At 33.4% G+C, this 26,053-nt stretch overlaps 1 protein-coding gene across 2 annotated transcripts; it reads right to left on the reverse strand.

The window, feature by feature from the left end:
• stumps (DBB domain-containing protein stumps) lies at positions 1-25,113 on the reverse strand. 2 transcript variants are annotated; one of them, XM_018446782.1, is made up of 18 exons: positions 24,306-25,113; positions 21,335-21,388; positions 19,577-20,000; positions 19,230-19,463; positions 18,711-18,973; positions 6,900-7,056; positions 6,439-6,826; positions 5,811-6,107; positions 5,471-5,606; positions 5,072-5,262; positions 4,460-4,526; positions 3,638-3,964; positions 3,512-3,553; positions 2,911-3,348; positions 2,719-2,835; positions 2,379-2,473; positions 893-1,112; positions 1-653 (listed from the first exon to the last, which is right to left on the reverse strand). In XM_018446782.1, the coding sequence occupies exons 2-18, from the start codon at positions 21,342-21,344 to the stop codon at positions 40-42; spliced, it is 4,020 nt and encodes a 1,339-aa protein (XP_018302284.1). In that variant the 5' UTR covers positions 21,345-21,388; positions 24,306-25,113; the 3' UTR covers positions 1-39. The 2 variants fall into 2 exon arrangements, with proteins under 2 accessions (XP_018302284.1, XP_018302285.1); XM_018446783.1 differs by lacking the exons at positions 21,335-21,388; positions 24,306-25,113 and having other exon boundaries at positions 19,230-19,430; positions 19,577-20,010.
• Positions 25,114-26,053: the final 940 nt, after the last annotated feature.

The raw sequence follows: 26,053 nt of genomic DNA on the forward strand, positions 1-26,053 counted from the left end.
CGGTTAGTTTTGCCTTCGCATTATAAAAGTCGTGTGAAATTATACGGTATGAAAAGTTGCACCTCGCGGTGGCACGGGTGGTGCAGGCAACTTCTTTGGTATGGCGCCGAGAACCTTGACAGCATCGTGACTCATATTAACAGCAAGGTTCATGTATTCTGGCATTTTAGTCTCGGTGACCTCATTCATGTTTTTCGAAATGTTTGCTGAGTTCGTCGGTACGTGTTCCTCATTGCGTACTGTCTCTGCAGTCTCTTGACCTCGAACAGCGAGCGCAGAGTCAACCTCGTCAACGGCAGATTGAACGAACGGCGGCTTCACTTTCGCGGTGTTGGGACACGCCTCGACGGTATCATTAATGTGTTCTTCCACGGTTTCCCGATCCACGTGAACAGAATCGTTGGACGTCGATTCGTTACCAGTGTAGTCTGGGATGCACATTCCCGGCGGTGCGATTGGAGTGAAAATCAATGCTGTCGGATCGATATTCGTGTAGCTATTGTTACTAGCAAGTTTCGTCGTTTCGATTTCTTCCTGGCGTTTATCCGATGAGACGGCGACGTTTTGGACGAAATCGTAATTGTTATTCATTGGATGTTCACATGGTGAACTTGGCGTACCTGGTTCCCTCGGAGAACCGTCCGTTTTAAACGCTGTGAAAGTTGAATTGAAAATTATTTATTTTTGAGATCTTAATTATTTCTGTAAATGTAGTTGTCTAAGTGACTAAGTGCATCTTTAATAACTAAAGGATATTTATAAGATACTGTTGAGACATCTGAACAATGCTCGAGTTTTTGGATATTCTTTTTCAATTGCTATACTGCTCAGAATAATTAGAAATAACGTTTGAAATAAATAGGAATGAGAATATTAGATTTTATTAATTTACCATGAACAGGTAATCCCGACGGTGGAAACGCAATGTAATACTCGTTATCATTGGCTTTGGATGGTGACTGTGTTTGTCGGAGATCAAGATCGCACGCGATAGAAAGACTCGGTGATGGGGAATACCCAGATGCCGGTGAGGACCTGCCTGTGAAAGGTTTAGGCGCAGGTGGTATTTCGTAGGACGTCATGCTAGTTTTCTCATCCCTCACATTTTGGAGCTAAAAATAAATTGTAGATCTAACTTAATAAAATAAAAACTTATTGTTATTTTATATTCTTTTAAATATGTAATATCTTCTGAAGATTATATTTTGTTCAAATATAAAATTAATACTCGATTTTGGATGAGAGAGAGAGAGAGAGAGAGAGAGAGAGAGAGAGAGAGAGATATTAATACTATTTTTAATAATTTTTAAAAGATAGGTAAAAGGACTCTTCATATAAAATTAATAAATACATAAACAAAGGCAAAGTAAGAGTCAATATTCAAATAAAATTAACGTTTAGTATTGTAAATGTAAAACATATATATAATTTTCTAGAATTTCAACGTAAGTTCGAATATAACAAGATATATATATAAAATTACTTAGAAAATATGATAACAAGAGATATATATATAAATTTACTTAGAAAATATGATAACATGTTTCGGCTATTAGATTGAGCCCTCTTCAGATATGAGTGTCTTACAATAATCAATACAAGTGCCTGCATATTCATTATAATAAACCTTAAATGAGTCTTCATCTAGAAACCGACATTGCTCACAAACGATTGGATGACCGAGTGTGTTCAATATCTCTTGAAGTATCTAATCAAGAGGACAAGAAGATATTTTTTCTTATAATCCAATCAGGTCAAATAGCTTGTCGAAATTCTAATAATAAAAACTCACCAAGGTCGTGTGCAACATAATTAATTAACAAGTATGTTGGAATAAATAACAACCATGGTTCAAAATCGCAGATATAAAACATTTGTGTTTCGTATGTATAAAACTTATATGAAACTAAACTATGTGTTCGCTAAGACGGATCAGCACAGACTGAGAGATAAGACAGACTAAAGTTATACTTTATTTACAATAGGTATGTAAGCTTTGTGGAGACCTTCGGTGTCGGTTTGTAAATTAAGGCTATTTTTCTGCTTTTTAATATTGAGCATCTCAGAAATTAAGTGTTTTCTATAACAAGGCTCTTCATCTAGAATTTTTATGTTGTCCCATTGAAAATCGTGATCATACTGCAATCTGTGTTCGGTTATGACAGAACGGGCAGACGTATTGTGTCTAATGTGATTACGATGTTCTGTAATTCTATTTTTAATAATTAACACGACTTCTAGGTATGGAGAACATAGAGTTTTTGAATCGAAAATTAAAACTTCAAACATGCGACTTAGTGATTGTAATTTTTTTTCTAGACTGTTGATTGATAATTATTTAGCTAAATTGTTTGTCTGATTTGTAATATTTCACGTACTCTTCTGTCTTCGGAATCGGAATGAGTTCCACTGTCGCCTAAGCTTGCACCGCTGCAACCGCTGACGGTGCTCATTCTACCAGATGATGATGAACCTAAAAAATTTTGTAGAATTGTACAAAGCACAATGTATCCAATTATTTACACAACAACATTATAAGTTGTACAAAATATTTAAAAGATTTTTAAGTACATACAATTCTCTGAATCATTTTCTAAATATTTTGTAAGACTCTTTTAGAACTTGAGCTCATCTTTAAAAAAACGCTTTTACAAATATTCTGAATTATTATTTAATATAATTAGATAATGTAATTTATTACGTTATATATTTACTTACTGGAGACGCTACGAAGACTCAAACTGCTGACAGGCCTGCGATCAGCTAATCCGCCGTTAATACTTTCGGATTTGTTCGTAGAAGAATCGGTGGCAACTCCAGCAGACTCTTTTGTTTCTATAATAAAAATTAAACGAAAAATTTTTCAGTTATTCTGTTTCGGAAATCACAATTATAAATTCTAAAAGCGACCTTTCTTTCCCTTGGAGAAGAACTTTCGTATCTTGTCGAAGGGCGTTGGGGTCTTCATTTCTTCTTTCATTCGTTTTTGTATTTTGTCGTATTCCTCTCGCATTGCCATAAGCTGTCGTTGCTTGTCCTTAAAACTTTGTTGAACATCATTTCGCTTTTGCCAATTTTCGACGAGCCTCTCTACTTCGGATATCGTAAAGACATTGTTTTTGAAATCGTTTATGATTTCTAGGAGCTCGTCTTGGGGGCCTGACGGTTCTCTAGATCTGGTACTGCTGTTGGAAGATGTTCTGCCGTAGGAAAGATTCTGACATATTTTCTGACCGCAATTATCCTCTCGTGTTCCTGAGGAACTTTCCTGAAGACATTCTTGGCGAGTAGGTGTGTCTGTTCGGGACGGCGGATAATTCGTTGTATTCGTTGTAATTGTTTTTGGACCTTTAATTATAATTTTATATATTTACTTTTGAAAGTGATTAGATAAAAATTGTGACAAAATAATTGTTCTAATTTTATGTAGAATTATTGAATTTTTTAAATTATACATTTAAGAATATAACACCGATATAAATAAAATATATATTAATATTTAAATACTTGCCAATTACGTTATGATGAAAAGAATTCGTGGTAAAAGAGCCATCTATAAATTATATACATATATATATAATTATTATATAATAATCGTCTGCAGTGAATTATGTGTACGACAGTCCAAGATATTTACCAGCAGCATGCATTTTCATGTAGTCCTGGAAAGGCGTATTCAATCCGTTTGACGTGACTGAGGTTGTGGATGTGGGTGTGGACGGCAGCTGGTTATTAATTACTAGCGTGGGTGTTGGTACGATCGAATAATTTGCGGCTAAGGGGTGTGTGGTCGTACTGGAGGTACTCGCTGTTTGCAGATTCGGTAGTAGAATTGTTACCGGTCTTGCGATCGGTGGTACTGAATAAGCCTCGCTTAAAGGCCTTGGTCGACAATAATCTTCTTTTTCGTTATTGATTTCGTTTGTGACCGTCGTCGAGGAGATGTCAGTGGTTGAATTCGTTTCTAAATATACATTTGTATTACTCTCGAGTTCCTCTCAAAACTATTGAGACCGACTTCTTTTTAAATTTTTTATTGAGCATCTTTAAATATAGGGCGAATCAGTATTTTTTGTACCAGAGATATTTTATGCAAAAAGCCACATAAAAAGTATAGAAGTCACATAAAAAGCATAGATTCTTTTTTAATTTATGAGGCATTTATACACGTATATTATAGTATTACTGAAAGTTATACGAATTTGAAGCAAATAGGTCTTATTAATTTATAGTTTTGAAAACGAATCTTTGTATATAAAAATTTTATTTCATGGATTTCAATTTCTTCTTCAATGTAAAATTATATTTTTCTGTTTGCGTTAAATAACTTGTACCTATTATACATAAAACCATAATATAAATTTTAAATATTCTAGCTAAAGAAAACTTCGAAATTCTCAAGGAACAGCAGAATCATCGTATTTTCATAATATTATTGTAGCGATATGTTTCTTCATACCTGCTGATCGATTCGTCTGGCTCATAACTTTGAGATAGCTGTACATGTTGGTGAACTCGTTCATTTGCTGAAGTTTTGCCCAGGGGAATCCAAAGTTACGATTGAAACATGCAATGTAGAATTAATTCATTAATTTAACTTATCGACCATTTATGGTTCAAAGATTATATTAAATTAAGTGACATGCAAATTCGCGCGAATTTTTTCTCCAAGATATTTCTGCTTTGAAATAAGCAAAAGAAGTTCCCAGAAAAGTAAGATAGACTTCAAAAAAGAAAAGTTAATTTCTATTTAATATATCAAAATAAAATTTACTTCTTACATTTTTTTCATTTAATCTCCAAATAGGGATTCAAGAATTCGTCAAAATTTTGCTATTACAATAAAATAAATGTTTGAATCTTTCGAGATTAAATAAATAAATAAATGAGAAGTAACTTTCATTTAATATACGTATTAATTAAATAAAATTTGTATTTTCTTTTTCGAGGTGTGCGTTTTACATTTTGAAAATTTATAAAGCGGATGCCTCGAGAAAAGAATAAAATATCGCGGTAGTACCGATTGTGTTCGATTATTTGCGACGTTGGTCTAAAGGTGAAGTTTTTGTACCATGTAGCCCCGTAGTTGATGGGCTAGTCTCGCGTGTCCAGCTTGCTCAGCAAGATCAGCCGGTGTCAGCTCGGAAACGTTCTTCAAGTCGCAAGCCAGATCGCCACCAGGACATTCCAATAATTGCCACGCTAGTTTTTCCAGGCCAAAACGAGCGGCGAAATGTAGCAACGTTGGATTCTCTTCTGGACCTAAAACGAACCCGGAAAGCTCTCTCTTTTTCTCGAATCGTGATCGCTTAAAGTGTTGTCTCAAAAAGTTCGCACACTATTTTATATTTTTATCCTCTCTATTATCGTAAAATAATAAAAAATAATAAAAAATGAATCAATGACATAAAAGTATCTACCGAGTATATAGAGTATATGACTTTTATTCAATTATATAGAGGCTACTTACTCGTACAACTTTTATGGGTGGGCACTATACCGTTCGGAGTGGATAAAAGATTGAAATGAGGAGGCATATTTTTTTGAAATGCATGGACCATCCAATTGTCAAATTTTTCCCGGTCAGTAGAACTGAAGCCGAAAGTCTATAATAAATAGAAAAGAGGCAATAGTGAATTAAATATTTGAACATTTTGTTGATCATTTATTTACAACAATAATGATAAAATGATGGAACTAAAAATGAATTCTTTGATATTTCTTTTATAAAATAGCTGAGTTTATAGATTATCGTTAAAATCCAATATTAAATTAAATTAATTCTTGTATAAATCTTCGAATCAAATTACCTGGCACATAAATTCAAGAGGATTGTCGTGCGCCCTGAGAATCTGATCTAATTCCCTGAGTCTACTTTCGCATTTGACTTGTCTAACGCCGAGCGAACATCCATTCTTCGTTATTCTCACGCCGACCAACATAGAGACTTCGAGACATCTTTCGGGTATTGAAAATTGTAGCGCGTAAGGATTTCTTCTTTTCACATTGCTAATGTCGATCGCGTCGCCGCAACGATCAACGACCACAGAGACATTATCTCTGGGACTCAACGGATCGTTTAATAAAACGATTATTCTATTCTGTCCCTGCGAACAGTGCACATATTCTTTTATTTTGTAGTGTTTCAACGTTTTTTATGTAAAGTTTTATTTAATCATCATATGTTCTATGAGCAAATGATAAAAATATACAAATATGTAAAGTTGATATTTCCCTATTATTCGAGCATTATTATTTTTTAACAAGTCTTTTAGCTATTTTATTTATGAAGTCAATATATTTCAAAAGGATTGAATGTCCTTTAATCAATGATAAATTTTTCGTGATTTGCTATGTTTTTTTTGTATATATAATATCTTCTGCAATCTTAAAACATTTTAGAATTCTCTTTGTAGACATATAATAAATGAAACCCACCAATTTGACCTTCTTTGGGTGCACGGAAAATGCAGTTTTGTCGCTTCTGAGGGCTGGCGGCGGCATAGTGCCTAGAATGGCAACCGCGGCACCCAACAATTCTCCGACGAATGTCTCGTCCTGGTCCTTCACGAAAAATTTTCGCCACTGATCACAGGAAACTAGGCTGGATCTATAAGTGTCGTTGATGTGACTGTCATGAACACCCAACATCATCGCTAGTACTTTTTCGGGGACCAGATGATTGGTCAGATGGACAACGTGCTCGGGGTTGGTCCGTACGCGTTCTAGCAATACCGGGCACACGACGACGATCTGAAGGCGAGAAGATCGGATCTTCTGTTCTGTTTTCGGTGCTATCGGTTCCTCAATCGCGATGTGACGTACTCTGAGAAATGTTTTTGGTTGAAATTTTATTCGAAATGTGACACGAAAAAAAAAACATTTCGCTTTATATTTACTTGAACGGCGGTCGTCCTTGTTGACGGCTGATTTGCTCGAAACATGCGGTGAGGTAGTTAACCCACAGATTAGAAGCCTCGCTTTCCTTGCTAGAGACGAAGACGACATCGTCCTCTGCGTGTCCGTCTCTTGATAAGACTGTAGCTGAATGCGACCCTGAAACAATTGCAATTGAAACATCAAATTAATTGGCTCAAGTATCTGTAAGATTGCTTTTCATATGGGGACATACAAAAAAAGTTTACAAATAACTTTAGATAAAAAAAACACAGATAGTGTGTCCAGAAAAAATATTTTTCTGGAAGTAGAAATGATTGGACAGTTTTATTGATAGACGATAGTATTAAAATAATATTGAGGTTTAATTATTTAATTTTATTTATTTACAACAAATCAATTAATGATTTATTCGGATTTTTCTTTATGTATTAATTTGCTGTCCTATTTGACAGTTCTTGAATTTTCGAAATGTTGTATATGTGTCACAATCAACCTTGATTTAGCTTTGTCGTGACGCGCGGGAATGCATTTAATTTTCTGTGACACACATCACAGAACACGCAATATGGTTGTAATACAATGTGGGTGAAATAATATCATAAATAACGCGACTACTTCGTGCTACACGTGAGAATAATGACTATAAAATGATGAAACGGTTTCATAAAATTCTAACGCGGAATTAGTACACCATGCAGCTGGTGACTTGAATCAATTGAATGAATTTAACGTGATATTCTTGATACATAACACGGATACAGAATACGTGTGCCAATCTCGCTCCCATTGAATGTCGATAGAAGCAAATAATCATTTATATTAATATTTACATGTCATTTTTCTATTTATTTAATTAGAACATTTTTGTGAAAAATATTCTGACATATACATTCAAAAAAATATTTTAAGAAATTTTAAGAAAGGATTTAAAAAAAATTGTTTTTGATGGATTCAAAAAAATGTTATTAAAAATATACAACCTTTTTTTGATTTCCCGCACATTTTTATAGAATATTTTATAAAAATAACTAATAAAAGTTATAGTCAATGTAAATATCTCATAACAGTGACGAAGGAAAAAAAAATTCTATAGTTTTTATTCTACTAACGAACTGTCGCAACAACTTTTACTCCCGCTATGGAAGACGCGTGGCTTCCGTTTTCGGTATTTCCGGTTTTAAATTGGATTTATTATTCGCGAGGCTAAGTTAAATTCATTTTAGACACAAAGTAAATTTCATATATATCACATAGCCCCTACATAGAATTTTAATTACTTAATTGCGTTAATGTTACTTTCTTTAACATTTTTTGCACGCAACGCGCATTCTTTTTATCTTATTTACTTATATTTACCAGAAAGTTATTTATTATAACTGTTTGTATGTTTTTTTTTAAATAAAAGTTCTAGTATTTTTCTTATCTTGATCGTAACAAAAAATAATTTTAAGATCATCTCAAACTTATTCTTCAAATTTGTTTTTTTTATATTATCGAAACATTTTATATTAAATACTTACATATAATTATTACGTTACTATCATTTTATATCATTATAATTATTTTTTGTATTATTATAATTTCGTGTTTTGTGGATTTTATTTTAACTTTAACTATCAGTAGTACTTAGCAACCATAATGATAATATCGCGGGAGATACAGTCGATTTGTAACGCACGTGGGTCGCGAATCGCTCCTGAATGATGATAATTGCTGTAAAAAGATCAATGCACTCGAAGAGACGCATGTCAGATTACACCAAGACGCAATGATTCGCTCTTTCGCAACTTGATACACGCAATGCATTTGCATTTTTCGAGAGTTCACGTCCTCTCACTTCGACTTACGTGTTATTGTGGAAAGATCTAAAAAGTTTGGCCGGTTTCGTCTTTGCAGTCGAGGACTAGCGCAGATATCGACCATCGTTTCTTGTGAACGCTCTTGATTCAGAAGACAAGTCGTTGAAAAATTCACTATCCCCGTTTCTTGTCACACCCTTCGTTTTAATTGAGTTTAAATTCCAATCTTCTACTCGTGATCACAATTGAATGTCACCGGCAGTTGTGCAATTCTCGCGCACTTAGATAACATTTCTTTTTTGGAAAAAATCTTTGCCTCTTCTAACGAAGACGACCCCGCGGATGTCGAAGTGCGACTGCTCAAAGTCACTCTCGAAAGGAAATCGTACCGTTTTCGAGGCCCCACCCCGCGCACATTGTTTTCACGCTCGGCTTCGGCAAGACGAATTAGGCGATGCCTATAATTTTTTCTGTACGTATGGTGCATGTTAAGTTCTGAGTTCTCCATCCGAATCGTCCGTTTCTAACGCTGACTATATCAAACAATGACGGTATTATACAACCATAGGCCAAATATGTGGCGATAGACTGAATTAAATCTTCATTATCTTCCCCAATATAATTCGTTTGCACTGTTTGGATTTGTTCAAAATATAATTTATTGGTCTAGATTACTTTATGTTATAATCATACAATATTTTGAATCGTTTTGAAATAAGATTTTTAATCACAATTTTATAAATAACCTATTTCTTATAAAAAGGTTCTGAGGATATTTTTTATTATTTTTAATTTAATTTTATTTATATTAAATATGAAAATTTAAATAAACATTCTTTTAGTAAAGAAAAAAATAAAAATAAAAATTACAGACATAAAAATTAATATGTATATTTATTATTATTGATCATGTAACTTATATTAATGTTTTTTGAATGAAAAGCCGGTTTTCCCAATTTATTGGTTTTTAAAAATTTTAACTCCAATAAAAATTTAATCTTTTATTTAATTTACAAAATTTTACATTAGGAGGAAAATAAGTTAATAAATAATTAAATTAATTTTAAGATTAAAATACAAGAACACGGCAGTTTTTGAACAAAGAATTGACAAATAGTCTATGTAAATCTGATGCTACTTCAATCTCATCTGCATTCGACTCACACACAGTTAGTTTTGCATTTCATTAACATATCACGTATCCTGCATTGAATGCATCGGGATGCGATAGCTCACGTCTTCATAAAGAATTTGTGAAAGATGCAAACACGTGTGCGTCGAAGAAACATTCTATTTTTTTATTTCTCTATTATAATAAATATTATTATATAATTATGTAATATGTGAAATGTTTCAAAATTTGTATATAATAATATTGTATCAATTTTATTTTTATTTATTTGCAGCAGCAATTTCCGAATTAACTTTTTATTAGAAATTGATTTGTTATATTTTTTCTCTTAAATCAAGCACTTAAAGTTATCATCACAACTGAAAAAATAATATCGGAAGATAATTACCGAAATATTCGGCGCTCCGTTTGGCGTAATAATCTTCCGTTTTTATTCTCATTTTCACTTCACTACTAAAATCTATGCACTCATCGACTCCATCCATTCATCTCGAACCACTAAAAAGTAGTAAATTTACTATTCACAGTTGAAGTTAATGATCACTCAATGACTGATTTGTTGAGACGTTTATGTTAAAAACATAAATTAAATTAAGCGTAAGAATTTTAAATTTTATATATTTAACACTTTTTAATATAAAAAATATAAAAAATATTTTTTAATAAAAATACGAAAGAGAGAGAGAGAGAGAGAGATATTATTTCTTTGCATTCGCGAGATTAAATTCATCAATTTTATGCTGATATTTAGTTGAAAAAAATTAAAAAGAGAAGAGTATATTGGAGTTGACAAGGGTAAAACCGATCTCTAGCGTAAGGCGCGATGGAACTGAGCTGACATTCGAATATTTCTCGAGGATACCCGACCATCGTGTCTCGACGTTCATGTCTGGCGCAGGCGCGTCGCTAAGACAGCATCGCTCGTAGCGAGAGATTTTCTGGAACCACGTGGCGATCCATTGATTATTATCATGCCGATGTAATCAACAAAAAAGTTTTTATAATTATAAGAACATAATTTTTATAATTGTCGCGCAGAACGTACTAAAGCGTGTCCCGCGGCTAAACAGAAATTGTATTTTTGACATCTCTTATGTCCTGTGGGTTTGTTCATTTTTTAAATTAAATTGTATAAAGATTTATATTACTTAACGGGATAATTCTCAATAGTTTAAAATAAAAATCTTTTATTAATAATTATTAAATTTAAAAAAATAATTAATTGAAATAGGAAGAATTTTTTTTATCTGTGAAGTTTGTCTGCTTTCAACATTTTTATTGTCCGTTTATCCTGGATCTCATAGTTTTCTAAAAGTGGAGACATAAAACAGGGGGTCCATTCAGTGATGAATCGAAATTCCACTGGCATAACGCAGCTTTTAAAGAAAGTGCCGGCCATTTATCAAGTCTTTTATTTTCACTGCCCTTTAATCCCTAAATCGCTATCATTCTAGTCAATAATTAATCCTTTTACTATATGTATGTATTGATGATTTTTTTTATAATAAAATTAAATTTTAGTATTTTTATCTTAAAAAAAAATATTTTATTTCGCTGCATATCATTCTTTCGGTTATCATTAATTTATTACTTTCGTTCTTTCTTTGCAACTGAGCTCTCACCCTTGCAAATACATATTGATTTTTAACTATAAATTGTATATGGAAAATATTTTTAAGATATTCTATACATATATATTTTTTAATATATGCTTGAAAACAATATATATTATATATAAAGTCACAATATTTCACATTAATTCGTTTATTTCTAGTACACGCCACATATTTAACCGCATATTTAACCGCACATTTGATACAGAAATTAGGCTGCTTCAATTAATCCGATTACAAGAGGAGACTGAGTCACTCGACCCCTTGGACGAGGGAATAATAATCGTCTTGACTGTCTCTTGAGGTTCACGAGAGCAGTTCCCCGTATCTTACTCGAGGCAACTATCTCTATCGCACTTGCATATCACGTTGGGCACGGTCCACTGATACGTTGAGACTAGAACGGACAATGTCTCATTCTAAATCTGACGAAACTAGAGAATTAAAATTAAAACTTTCTTTAGCTACAATCTTTGTGGTTATTTATAAGTCAAGAACATTTTGTAACGTTAATGTTATAAAGAAGAAAAAATTCAGATTAATTAGTATTAGCTACGATAACACATTACGCGATCCGTGCAAGTTAAAAGGGCCGAAAATGACGCTTCTATTGAACCAAAAGATCGAATTATCTAATAATATTTTTAACTGATTATTTATGAGTGCATTTATCCTCGATCCTAGAAATAACAATGTAAAAGAACGAATGTTGAGGATATTTCTGTCGCGAGAAACACGACGGATATTGCGGGAATGCAAAACGGGTAAGAAATCGCTTATATACACCAACGCACATAACGGTTGCATTCGGCGCATATGTGCTGTTTATAAATTTCTTGGAGGGACAGAAGATGATAAGTCAGCGGCGTTTATAGGTTCTCCGCTTTCTCGGAAATCTTAGCTGACAAGAGAATCATTAGCCATTACGGAAAATAATGAGTGATAAAATTTTTTTGTTGGAATACAATTTGCGATTTATATAGGACGTTCCAAATTCGTCGAGCTATCTTTTATTTATGGATATTGACTTGAAGTAAATTTTTCTTTATCAAAAATATTGAGGGACAGATAATTTCTAAGTTAAAAGTAATGAAAATTAAATAAAAATCTCAGTTTTTACGAAAGACTTACACGCATCAGATTAATAAATACGTACATTAATAAAGAAAGTCGAAACGATAAAAGTACAATTTCAATTTGTGGTCAGGGATAATAAGCTATTCTTCTCGGCTTCTGCTGCATCATTGTTTTGGACCATGCCAAGTCTATTGAAAGATTAAATCTCAGTAAGCTCATTAGAACTTCCTAGAAATCCTCTCTCAAATATCCTGTAAGCTAGATATATCCGGCGCCAGAATGATTCAGACATTTCTATAGATAATCTCTTCAAATTTACCCCTGAAAATTATTTTAATGCTATTGTTGTAAGACATAAATATTACACCCTTGAAGAATTTAAAAAAATATCTTTTTTTTAAAGTAATTTTTCTTGTAATTTATAAATTATCCATATTTTTCGATATTTCTATCAAGGAAAAATTTACGCTAAAAGATTCGCGTGGATAAAGAGTGCTTTAAGGAAGAAATTTATTTGAAAGTAATTTTAAGGTTTTTTCTTTTTTTACTTGAATATGCGAGAAGCTTCTCATAAGAGTATAATTCGTAGATATAACTGTCATGCCACGATACGCTATGATATTTTTTCTTAAAGCAAATAGTGTCTCACTATATAACGGAACGCGTATTTCATTTTAAGCTACACAAGATAAATATGTTCCATCCATATTGCTTTTCAGTCTCTGCCATACTTACATCATAACAGAAAATTGTCTCAGATGGTTAGTCTCGAAAAGTCAAAATGAAACATTTTTTATTTATCTTACTGTATTTAAATGTCATATTTACTAAAATACAAAATACAAAAATATAGTAAAATTTTTAAATAAGATTTTAATTATTATATATATTGAAAGTGAAAAGAATTAAATAATAAAAAAGAAACATAATACGTTATCGGATACTGCGAAAGCCAGTAGAGAAATGTTTAAAATCCTACAATAAAGTACGATGACGATGTGTCTTCTTCAAAATTCCATATATTATATTTAATATTAAGATGACAAGATTTTTTCAGATTTCTTCAATTTTTTTACATATTTTTAAGGGATTATGAATATAAATGTGAGAAGAAATATCACTAAGCTATTTACTGTTATTGCATTATCATAAGTGCACATGTATACATACGTTATATTACCGATATATCTTGTAAACAACGTTACTTACGAAACGGTAACTCAGATTTATGGATCCTGTTACATGCAAAATATCGTGGGTAGAAATTTTTCATAAATTTTTATTTCATGCGGCGTTTTAGAAGAAAAATTTCTTGAAAATTAAAAGTTAATTAGATTAGATGTGAATTGGTTTAAGTTAGAAATGATTAAAGAATTGTTTTTTTAATACTCAATAAAGTTAATAATAATAATAATAAATTATAAGTTCAACATCTTAACGTTCTGACCGTTATGGCGCTTCTTAATTTAAAGTATTATGTTTAATATTAGCGGTCTTTCAATCTTATTATTGTTAATAAATTATAAATTAGACTATCCTTATTTTGCAAAGATATAAAAATCGTACTTCTTTTTTGTGCAGGATATCAATAATGGATCTATCATATAATAATGATATCTGTATAGTCTGATTCTTATTTCAATTATTTCAGTAAAAAAAGTAAAAATTCATAAAATACATACAATGGAGTTTGAGAGAAAATTCATTTGGCAATACCGAGATACATATATCTAGTTCAACGATAAATGCAGTTCAGTCTATTTGCAGATGATCCACGGGATCGATAAGCGAGAGAGAATTATCGAAGAGAAGCGGACACGCGACTTTTGGTTCGCTGGATAAATCGTAGTTATACCGGACATCGCGTATTGACCAATCAAAGCTCGTTTATGTACTTGATGGTCGTTCCAACTCCGATCGCGGCTCTCGAATCCTTTTTCGAGCACGAATCTAAATTGACGATTCGAATCAAGTAAAATCAATATGTATTTTCATGAGAAAAATTTTCGTTGATCTTCCAAAACAAGTTACACTAATAGTTTTTGAACCTTTCCGATTTTAGGCATTATTTTAATAATTCTGATGTTTCTAAAAAATTATAAAAATAGTTTTATATTGGCCTATAACTTGGTGTCATAATCTAACTTGATTATGAGGCAATATTAACAATCTCATTTATTTGAAATTAATATTTTAAAATATTTACACTAAATTTATTGCTTGTTAATGGTAAAATTAAATAATTTTAATAAATAATTTATTATATAACAAATCATTAATAAACGATATATAAATAATTTTATATTTTGATACAAATATATTTGAAAAAGTTATTCATATAAATTTTTTAAAAATTAATTCCACTAATCTCTTTTTTATCATAACATGAATATTTAAAGATCTTAAAATATTTATCATATTATATATCGGGATATGAAAGGTGTAAGCAACTAACAGTTGCAAGCTTTCCATTAGTTTACAAAAGCTTCGTTTTACTCCGGTTTCTGGATAAAATCTCAAAGCGTAAACATTTATAGCACGGGTAAATATCGAAGCAGGAGGATATCCCTTTTTTCTTCCGGATGTTTTTGTCGTTTCTTTTACGGTGCATGACTGCTTCCATGATAATCTGTAGTAAATCTGAACAAAGTAGAAGCACGCATGGATGCAAGTGGAACGCGGTTCAATATGCACAGACTCGGCTACTACTTAATTACTCTGTTACAATTCAAACGCAACATCAAAACAACTTTAGAACTCGAGCTCGAGAGAAAGAATAATTATTAACGCTTAATTGCACAAAGATACATTATTATTTCTAAGTATTTATTAAAAATGGAAATAAACACAAATGTGTGTAAATTCTGTTCAAGACCGCAATATTGCTTATTAAAATGTGCTATATAATCCTTTCTAATGTGAAAAATGTTTCATCTTTCATTATATCCTTTCGATAAATAACGAAGGATTTGTTTAATTGTTACAATTTGACTAGTTGAGTAGTTAAGACTTAAGACTAGCTGCTCTTAACTCTTTCTGATGCTTCTTGATTTATTATTATGTTGGGGAGATCGAGATGCCTCACGGAAACTAACTGTCAGCGCCGGAAGCGCTAGATCTGTGCTGGTGTAACACCAGGAAGTACGACCGGTAAATAATATGAGGATAGAATCGAACATGCAGACAGAATGCTTAATCCCGCGGTTACTGACCTCCGTCTTTCAGTAGATTTATGTGAGCTGAGTTTATCGCTTGACATACCCAGTTTGTTGATATCATGTGCTGCAAGTTGATCTTTTTAACATACTCATTTCCGTAGATTTACGCAAATAGAAGTAAAATACGTTGCATAACCTGACTCTCGTTTTCTTATATAATATAAAGTGGTTCGTATTATTGATGACAAGCCAATAGATAATTCTACATAAAAAATAAGACAAAAACAAAAAATAAAGTCGTTTTGTGCGGGGCTTTGTCTAAAGGAAGTTAATCAAATAATTCATACGGTTTTTTTTAAATAATATTGACTAACGTTTGTCAATGTCTGTTTGTAACTGCAAGGCAAGATGTGATTTTCCTTCTGGAATGGTCTTTTCTCTTGACGAGAGGGAAGAATTTATGGCATGGGGGAACGTATTCTTTCGATGAAGCCGTAGGATGTGCGCCAATACAACCGTCTGCAACCTCGTGTCAACATATGGACGGATATTTCCGTTTCGTGCTAGCAACGACACACTGCGCAACGCTTATAACGGAAGACACGTGAAAACACATTCCGAAACGAATCTAAACTTCACAAACACGTTCGGTTATCTATCCTCCGCACCTTCCACGACACATCGTAAACGACAGATTTATTGAAAGAACAAATTAACGCTCGACCGTTTATGGACAAATTGCTCTCGTGGGATATTTGTGCAAAATGTTATTTCTCGAAAGTATACAACGCTTGTTGACACAACTTTCGAGAATAGTCGTAGAAAACAATTTTACAAAGATGAATTTTAATTATTCCTCTTGCGCTACAAAAGTTTCTTTATATTAAATCAGAACTTTTTATCTTTATATCTTTATATCATATAAGAATAGTTTCGAATATTATATTTAATTCATAGAATGTCTTTGTCTTATCTATTTATACATATTTTATTGCCGGTATCGCAGATGGAATTGTTAATTTTGACTGTTGCGTGAATATCTACAATTCATTTCCGGTTGTAATTAAAGCGCGGCCGGATGCTGGTTAAGATCATATTTTCGCTGTTAAATGCACATGTGCTACAACCTCGCCCGCTTGACTTTCTTAATTAAGAGATGGTTCAGTAGCTCATGCTTTTATTAGATATTCTTTATACGATGTTCTTCTCTTCTAATCGAAATATTAATCCTGGATAATTATTAAAAAGTTTTGTAAACTTCTTATATTGCACAACATGATTCGTTAAAATTAATAGATTTACGGTGAAATAATGTAAATCGCACTACTTTTCTTAAGTTTTCTTTAACATTAATATTTAATACATTTAGGTTTTTTTTTATTCTATCATATTTTGGTATTAAACTTTGAGAAAGTTAAGTTTATTGGGATTAAAGTTAATAATGAGATTTTTCGTTTTATCGGTGTTTAAAAGCTTGGTTTATAAATTTATTCACGTTTATAATTGTTTATTTATTACAAAATATATACCATATATATATATATCATTTATTACAAAGTTAAGGTCTCGACTTGTTTGTTAGAAGAACGTTTTATATGCATTGGAAAATTCTTTACTCACGTAACATCGTAAATTTTGGAGTTTTATTATCGCGTGTGTGTCGACCGGCACGATCGACCATTGGAAAACAATGAAGTTGTTCGCCGAATACTAAAGATTTTAAACTTCCGGGGCGGACTTCATCTGACTTATGTGCGCGTTCATCTGCGAACCGGTCCCGGATTTTATCCGTTACGTGATCGCGAGATCGCCGGATATCCTTTATATGCTATTTATGTTAACTTCACTTTGAATTTTAAAGGCAAATTGAATTAACTAATAAAGTAATTTATACTGACGTCGCGTGTACGATATCTATTCTTAGATAAAATATGTACGATTAAATTTAATAATATAATCGTCAACAAAATACGCGTTTTTTTTTAGATTTTCTGAATATAATTTGAAAATTAGTATAAATGTAAATAGATTTATAGTATATTAGATAATTGTAAATAATTTTTATAATAGGAAAATCTTTTTTAAAAGAAATTTTTTATTTTGTCTAAAATATTTAGAAGTTACTTACTTATTGAAATAATATTTTCTATAATATTAATTTTTTCATTGAGTAAGAGATTTGATGTACTTGATATTAACAGAAAGTTGAGATTGATTAGTGAAATCAATTTAAATGCAATAAAGGTCATTTTATTCTTTTCATATAGAGGTACTTAGCTCTTTTATAAAAGTTGTCCAATAAATTTAATACTGTCTACAATTGTCACTTCACAGCGCCGTAATTAAAGCCAGAGTGATCCGAAAGTGTCATATGAATAGAAATTGGAGAACAATCGATGGAACGATCGAAATTGTATCGTAGTGCTCCGACTTTTATGACACAGCAGGCGTGATTCGCGCCTTTATGCGGGCGTGCGACAAATGGAACGTGGGAATGCGAGAACTCTTCAAACGAGTGCGCTATTCTCGAATAGGAATAGCAATCAATGTTCATGATAGAGAAAGAATTCGTGCGACTCGCGCAACTTGGTGATTTTCTCAGCGATTCTATGGCATTTGAATATCAAAGGGCGTCTTCAATTCGAAGAAAAATGCTAGGAAGAGAAACTTACTTGATTGTTGGTAATAGGATTATTGCTATAGGAGATTGCTAAAGATAGAATTGAATATCTCACAGAGAGATTTGACTTTTCACGATAATTTCAAAAAGCGGAAATATTTCCGCTTTTATTATGTCGAAGTCTAAAGATAGCTACAAATTTTTTATAAGAAATAAAATACTTTCAAATGAAACCTGGACTGAAATTGAAATTGAATCGGATTTATGTTAAACTTTGTTCTGTTTCTAATTATAATTCTAACAATAGTGACAATCTATAAACATTATTAATATATGTTGAACAGCAGAATAGCGAGGTTTAATAACGAGAGCTTCACGAAGAATTGAGATCTATATTCGATTGGTACTCACCCTTATTGGAGCTCTTGTGTCTTCTTCGCTTGGTCCTGTTGCAAGACGGTTGCTTGTCCTTGTTGCAATGTACACCATCGATATCGTCGAGTGGTACTGAAGCTGCCACTGTATCTGCTTCCAACAGATTTCTGGATCCTCCCGTTTGTCGTTCAGGAGTCACAATATTACCGGATGTTCCTGTTTCTTTTCCGAGAAAAGTGCCAATCGAATGCCTTCTTCGACTGGTCGTTGTAGGAAGAGTAGAGGAAACATTGTAATATCTGTAAAATATTTTTCATTATTCTATAGCTTTCCTTTTTTTGAAACATCTATTCTATATTTAGGATATACAGGATGTTTCAGTTTTTATAAATTATTTTTTAACGGCAAATTATTTGGTAATAAAACTGAAGATGTAACGAATAAAACTTGGAGCTTAATTACAAAGATATAAATTAATTATATTAAAACTGGTTAAATCGTTAAATTAAAAGACGACTTCCTTCAGAAAAATAAAGTAATAATTGTCTTATTAACCTGGCATCATCCATACTGAAGAAAACTTCTGCAGTATCATCATCGTCGTTGCTGTTATCATTATCGCCATCATTTTGATTTTTGGAATTACTCTCTACACCGCAATAAATCATATCATTAGACAGAAGTTCGCTGGCAGATTTCAAGACTCGTCTGGTCCGACCTGGATGACGGCGATCCTTCTCGGAGTGCGAATGTGACCTGCGTCGAGAAGACAATTCAAAATTCGTACTCCTAATAACAAAATGTATATAACTAAATTAAAACATAAATAGCTGAACAAATTAAATTAAATTAATTTAGATTGTGTGTTTCTCGATATTCATGAGAAAAAAAAATGATTTTACCTGTGAGGTAAATACGGTGACGGTGGCGCAACATCGGACGGCCTCGGGTCGCCTTTGAGGAACTTTTGCGTACGTTCATGTTCCGCATTCGCGCTCACGGACCGGAAGAGATTGCGGAAGCTCCTCCTTTTGCCGCATCCGGGATGGATCGCGCCGTTTTGCGACAGCATCGGAACGCGCTCCTCCGTTGGTGTCGACGGTGTTGACGTGCCTGTTGCGTTGCCGCGACCCTCATGATGCACGTTAGACGTAAATTCCGAGATCAGGACGCTACTCTGGGATGAAGTCGCCGCGCCCATCTTGCAGATCCTTCGACGAAATAAGGCGGAAAAACTCCTGGGCGACGTCGGGGATGCCGACGTCGTCGTCGTTGCCGCTTTCGACGACGATGCCCCACCAGATAGTGAAAAGTACGATGGATTATCTGTAAACATATGTATCGAACGGATCCAGGTCACGACCTTAACTCACGCACTGAATATTTTCTTCTTCGGTCGTTTACGAAGAATTATTGAATCATTGTTGTGATGTGATCTTCGTACATGTTGCTACAGCGAACGCTATGTTAAGGTAAATCGGCGTTGGAAAAAACATGAGATGGTATACATCCTCATGAGATGTCTACCATTAGCTTATAATTAACACAAGGATTCTATGTGTTTTGTATAATTAATATCGTTATATTAATTAACAAATCTCTCACTTACACGCGCAATCACTTTAACCGCGTTTAAATCATCAACAGCAAGGGATAATTATTAGTCTAAGTAATTAGTCTAATGTAGCATTCTTTAATGTCTCATTGAATCACAGAATCTGATCTTTGATTCACTCACATCGCGAATTACAACCTAAATGAATTACAATCTAAATGAAGATTTAGATATTAAATGCCGTATTTTTAATTTTTTTAATTTTTGTTTTTTTTTAACAAGATCTGCCGACCGTTGCAATATTGGCATCGCACATGTGATTTAAAGGAAACGTTTCGTTTAATTTGAGATTAAAATGTCATTTAAAGTAACATTTGCTCTTATTGAGGCCCGAGTTAATGCTACAGCCACGACTAGGCTAATAGCGAGTCCACCTGTGACTGTGAGACTCGTGTTACGTTCATGGGACACCATGGACGAGTCTTACAACGACCATTGGGTTCGGCCATAGTGGGGGGATACATCGGACCGGACGTTGTATTGTTCCCCCACTCGATAAACCGGCAGAAATACGCGGTAGCTGCGCCGGAAATGCACCTTGATGTGTGAGCCGTTTCGCTGAGTCCGGTGGGCATTATCGGGATAAATTTGTCTAGCTCGCTATTCGGATAAAATTTTATCCATTAATTACATTATTTATCTCTCGTCACTAGCACGTTCTTTTTTTTGTCCGCATAAATGACGTAAGCCTCAAAATTTTAAGTAAAGTGTTTAAAAATATATACGTTTATTTTTTATTTTAGTAACTGAAAAATTTTATCATTAATATAAAGAGCAAAAAAATATTCGAATTATATTATGGTTTATGTTTTGCATATTTAAATCTAGTAAAAATGTGCCAAAATCACATTACGAATTACATTTGCGATTTCGACTGACAAATGTTACGAGCAGGCTACTGTTTGTCTGCGAGTGAAAATGAGAGATGTGAAGGATGCACAATTGTGCGTGAACGACGTGTCCCGCGTGCCGAATACAATTCTGAAATCTGTATGCGATCTCTGCGATCTCCGTTGCGATTGTATCAAGAAAGAATAAAACTCACCGATTGCCATGATAACTTTCTTTATAAAAGGACTTAGTTGAATGCCAAGGATATCTGCAATATAAAATGTTATATTATAATTTATTTTTATACTATTTTATTACACAAATATTTCTGTATCTGACAAGAAGAAAAATTTACGCGAAAAAAGTTTAGATATAAGATATTTTTAAGATTATTTGACAAATAATTTATAACTAGTTCACGAAGACATCTATTTTTCATTGTTTTAATTAAAAATTATTTAATTTAATTAAAAAGAGGTATTCTGTATAACTTCTTTGCAGATTTCTCTTAATACCGAATTTTTAGAATCTTCTGCTTTTCAGATACAGATTCTATTAGTACGTTCCCTACGCGTTTGATCCCGCGGCGCTTGCTACCGAAAACTCATGCTGAAGTTTCGATGAAAGAGCTCGTTACCGCGATCGCGAATTATCTCTCTGCTAATTCAGAAAATCACACGCGGGAAAGTGCAAGTGTTCGCCGGACACTTTCATTCATCGCTGAAAATACACGCGAATATTATATTTAGCATGGTGAGAGGCGCGCATTGCGCGCACGGGGGACACGACCCGTTTACACTTGTCTGCAGAAGGGGGTGGAGAACGAAGAAATGGGGGTCGAGTGCAAATACGATTCATTCACGTGTTATATACACGCGACATTATCACGTTGTCCCCCGTATCTCGCATCCGCCGTTATTATTCGTATAATAGCATCTACCTATCAAGCTGCTTTACGAGGGAATCTCTTCTTTATGAAAAGATTTCTTCCCATGCGCAAGCACGTCGTAATAATTAAAATCCTAGTATCTGTTAATTGACACAATTTATCTTTTCACTTGAGTTATTTCTTCCAAAGTTTACGAACTTCGTAAAATTCATAATTTCGATATCTTTAACGTATAAGGAGCTTATTTTCATGTCAAATTATAGTCTACTTTTTCCCGCGTTTTATTAGACATACATTACAATTATTTTTGTCAATTCACGTAATTGTGATTAATGATATTAGCTGGGAATCTGCCTTTCCTCGAATTTAGTTCAGCAAATATGCGATGCAGCGACAATTTTCTGCTCTCATAGTTGCCGCAACGGTTACTATTTTCGTACGACCAGGAGAGGCAGAACGTGTGCCTGGTAGAGGTAGAGATAAATAGAAAGAGGGAAAGAGAGAGAAAGAGAGGGAAATAGGGTGATTGTACCCATGAAAAGTCGAATGTTTTGATATAAACACTTTTTGCCGAATTATGCGTTTAAAGGAATGAAATATGCGATATATATTATGATCAGTATAGGTACATTAATATACACAATACTGTGGATTATCAGGATGTAACTTTTTTTAAGATAAAGGCAATAATTTTGTTATTATGTGTCTATAAAATTTAAAAAAACGGAAATTTTATAATATTCATTTTTAACAGAATCAGATATTAATTTGTAACATAGTGAAATAACGTGAGGATCCATTATTAATTAATTATTGTAAAAATGTACATTTTTAAATTAATATAATAGAATTAAAGATTCGAGATACGAATTATTAATTATATTAAAAATTTACTTACTAAATGTCGGGAAAGCGACAATAAAAAAGTTAATAAAAATTATACACTCATAGATTGCCATCAGAAGATATAATTAATTGCATTTTACAGTCTGTTTATTCTGAAAGAGATAATTTTAAACGGAAATAATATATTACATTAATGATTGCTACGTGTGTAGGTAATGACGTACCTCGCAAATAAGAAATCTATTAAGCGTGACAATGTCTTTTATTTCGATTGTTCCTCGTATCGATCGTTTCACAAAAATACTTCAGATATTCCGCATCTTCGTAAATATTTTTTTTTGTATCGCATTCACTTGACTCACAAAATTCTCGAAAATACCGAATGTTTGTCATATTTTGCAGAAAGTCGAATAGTACCGCTTCCAAAGTTAAACGCGCTTTCCCGAACAAATCACGCACATTCGTTGCTATTAATAGAGGTCTGTTCCTGCGAGCGTCGCGGTGCACGCCGCGCTGCGTCGCGCCTTGCATCTGCACCTGCAGCGACGCATGGTCCGATAAAAAGAAGCCTGTATCCGGCGATGTGCACGTGCCCCTGTAAACGCGCACATGTGTGGCACACGCTATATCCAGAATGTAGCGCGTTGTTCGAGGCTATAAAGATGTAGCTTAACGCGAGCACAATCGAGAGGTTCTTGCTTGGAAAAACGACTCGACTCTCCCTCTTTGCTTACTTTTTACATCTAATTCATCCCGTTGTTACTTATATTTCTCGAATTTTTTGTCTTTTAAAGGAAAGATAAATTTATTTGCTATCCAAGATTGGTTCTAATAATTCCTAGGATAATAAAGCGAGGAAAAATATATAAGAAAATTATATATAAGTATATAAATGGATGGAAGGAGAAAATTATTGTTGGGATCTAAGATATCTACACCTATTTTTAGATTAGAACTTTTGGAAGACGATTTTTATTTAAAATAATTCAAGTTTACGTTCTTTTTCTTAATTTCATTTCATTAAAACAACCTTTAATGTTTCTAGTTTTATAAACCATATCAACCGACATAGTTAATGAACAAATTAATCAAAAATAGCTTGTTAATCATAATAACATATATCGTTAAATGTTAAATAATAGAAAGAAAGAGCAGAAAGATAGAAGAGGCATTTTAATATACGCTATATGTACTATCGATTTATCAAATATAATATATGTAGATTGCTTTATATATCAGTAATGGAATATCCGTTTATATAAAAACCGTTCTTTACAGGCCCTGAAAATATTCATTGTGGAAATGTAAAATGGAAATAGTCGGTATAAAAGTAGAATTTTCGTGAGACAGATTTACTCTTTCGACGTAAGTCAATTTTGTATAGTACGCTGGAGAGTACGAGTATGCAAATATAAGTCTAATCGATTTATCACGCGGCTTACAAACTCACCTTCAATGTCTCATCGTTAATACAGCCTTTCATTATTCAATTTTTGTTCGTTCTATAATTTACTTAAGATGATCCTTAAGGAACGATATTTAAAAGAGAAGACATTTATGATGAACTTCAAGCCATGTTAGTTTGACACTACCGAATAAACGATGTATCTTTCATAAGAGATTGCCAATTTATTTCTTCTTGTTTTTCTTCTAAACTGTACATAACTCATAATATCTTCTTTGCATAGCTCATCTGTATTTTATAATCCGTAATTATTTCACGCATCTTTATACTTTTTCAGGACTTTAATATTCTCCACACAAAAATGTGTCATCATATATTAAAAAAATATTTCTTTATGAAGATTGTAGAGATAAGCATCTTATTCATTGATCAGAATAAGACAGTCTACAAATTATACACAAATTATTTTATTTCCTAGGATGATCGATAATTGCATTGCAGACTTAAAGTGTCTTTTATTGATAAGAACGTATCCGCGTCCGTTTGACACTTAATTAACATAGTCAGTCATGATTCATGAGATCATTGACGACGACCGATCATCAAGATCTCAATTCTGGTCTATTCGATCATGCAGCAATTAAGATAGAAACATTATGATAGCAGCTTTCTCTTCTTCCTCACGTTTCGGGCACTGTTATCACCTCCGTCGTAGCCATATCGCGAAGAGGAGATCGCTAGAAGAGATCTCGTGGTCTTTTTCAGGACTTTTCAGTTATCACTTAGGGATTCGAAGGTTTCGGACTCTGTCAGGGTCATGCTCGGTCAGGGATCGTGCACGGGTACTGCACAACACTTCATGAAGCACTGACAAGCCAGACCAGGAGGAAGGTCTATCGTCGGTGCTACCATATGATTGCTCGCTCCCTCGCTCGCTCGCTCGCTCGCTTCACGTTCTCCTTCTCTTCTTCACTGCCACCACCCACGCATCTGGCAGTAGTGCGAAGGAACGCCCATACTTCGTACGAAACGTTATTTCGGGATAGACAAGGACGGCAAAACTGAGACGCCGAAGGACGGTTCGTCAACGGTAAAGAAAAACGAATTCACGTGCATCTTGACCCTCCTCGCATGAGTTTTTCCCTGGTATTTGAAAGCAAAATCTAATCAAATCTCACGTTTGTACACATGCTGTATATTCGGTAGATTTGTCATCAATAACATCGTATATATAGATCTATCGAGGTATGAATGTAAAACTATTATCATGCAACGTATAAAAAATTAATAAAAAATTTCTTATATTTTCTTGAAATATTGAAAAAAGAAAAATAATGACTGAGGCACTCTTTCTGGAAAATAGATTAGCGCACGTTTCTCCGAAAATTGATATAAAATTTCATTTCTTTTTCCGATAAGAATTCAATAACATTTTTCCTTGAAAGATATCGTCGTTCAACAGTCAATAGTTCAAAAAGATCATGAATGTTTTTGTGATACCTACAAAACATACGTATACGTGTGTATCTCTCGGTGATCACCTTAATTTCTATTGAGGTAAGAATAGCGCCACGCGTGCACGCTTGCGTGTCTGTCACGCATATGCGTGCGGAAGCCGAGCGGAGCATGTATTTCCTGCCCTCGGAAAGCATACGCATCTCCTTGAGCAGCGAAAGGGTTCGACCCTTTCGACACATTTCTCGCAGCCATGTCTCGTAATCCTTTGAGTGATTACCGTACCGTAACTCACCGACAGAGTCAGTGATTGCTCGATTTAACCGCGACGCAAGGAA

The sequence above is a fragment of the Mycetomoellerius zeteki genome, unplaced genomic scaffold (genome assembly GCF_001594055.1).
Source record: "Mycetomoellerius zeteki isolate Tzet28-1 unplaced genomic scaffold, Tzet1.0 scaffold188, whole genome shotgun sequence".
NCBI lineage: Eukaryota > Metazoa > Arthropoda > Insecta > Hymenoptera > Formicidae > Mycetomoellerius > Mycetomoellerius zeteki.

Coding starts and splice junctions, on each gene's coding strand:
- stumps (XM_018446782.1), bottom strand. Junction 6,108..6,438: donor ACCCAAAGAAGGTCAAATTG/GTGGGTTTCATT, acceptor CACTGTTCGCAG/GGACAGAATAGAATAATCGT. Junction 5,263..5,470: donor CACCCATAAAAGTTGTACGA/GTAAGTAGCCTC, acceptor GGTTCGTTTTAG/GTCCAGAAGAGAATCCAACG.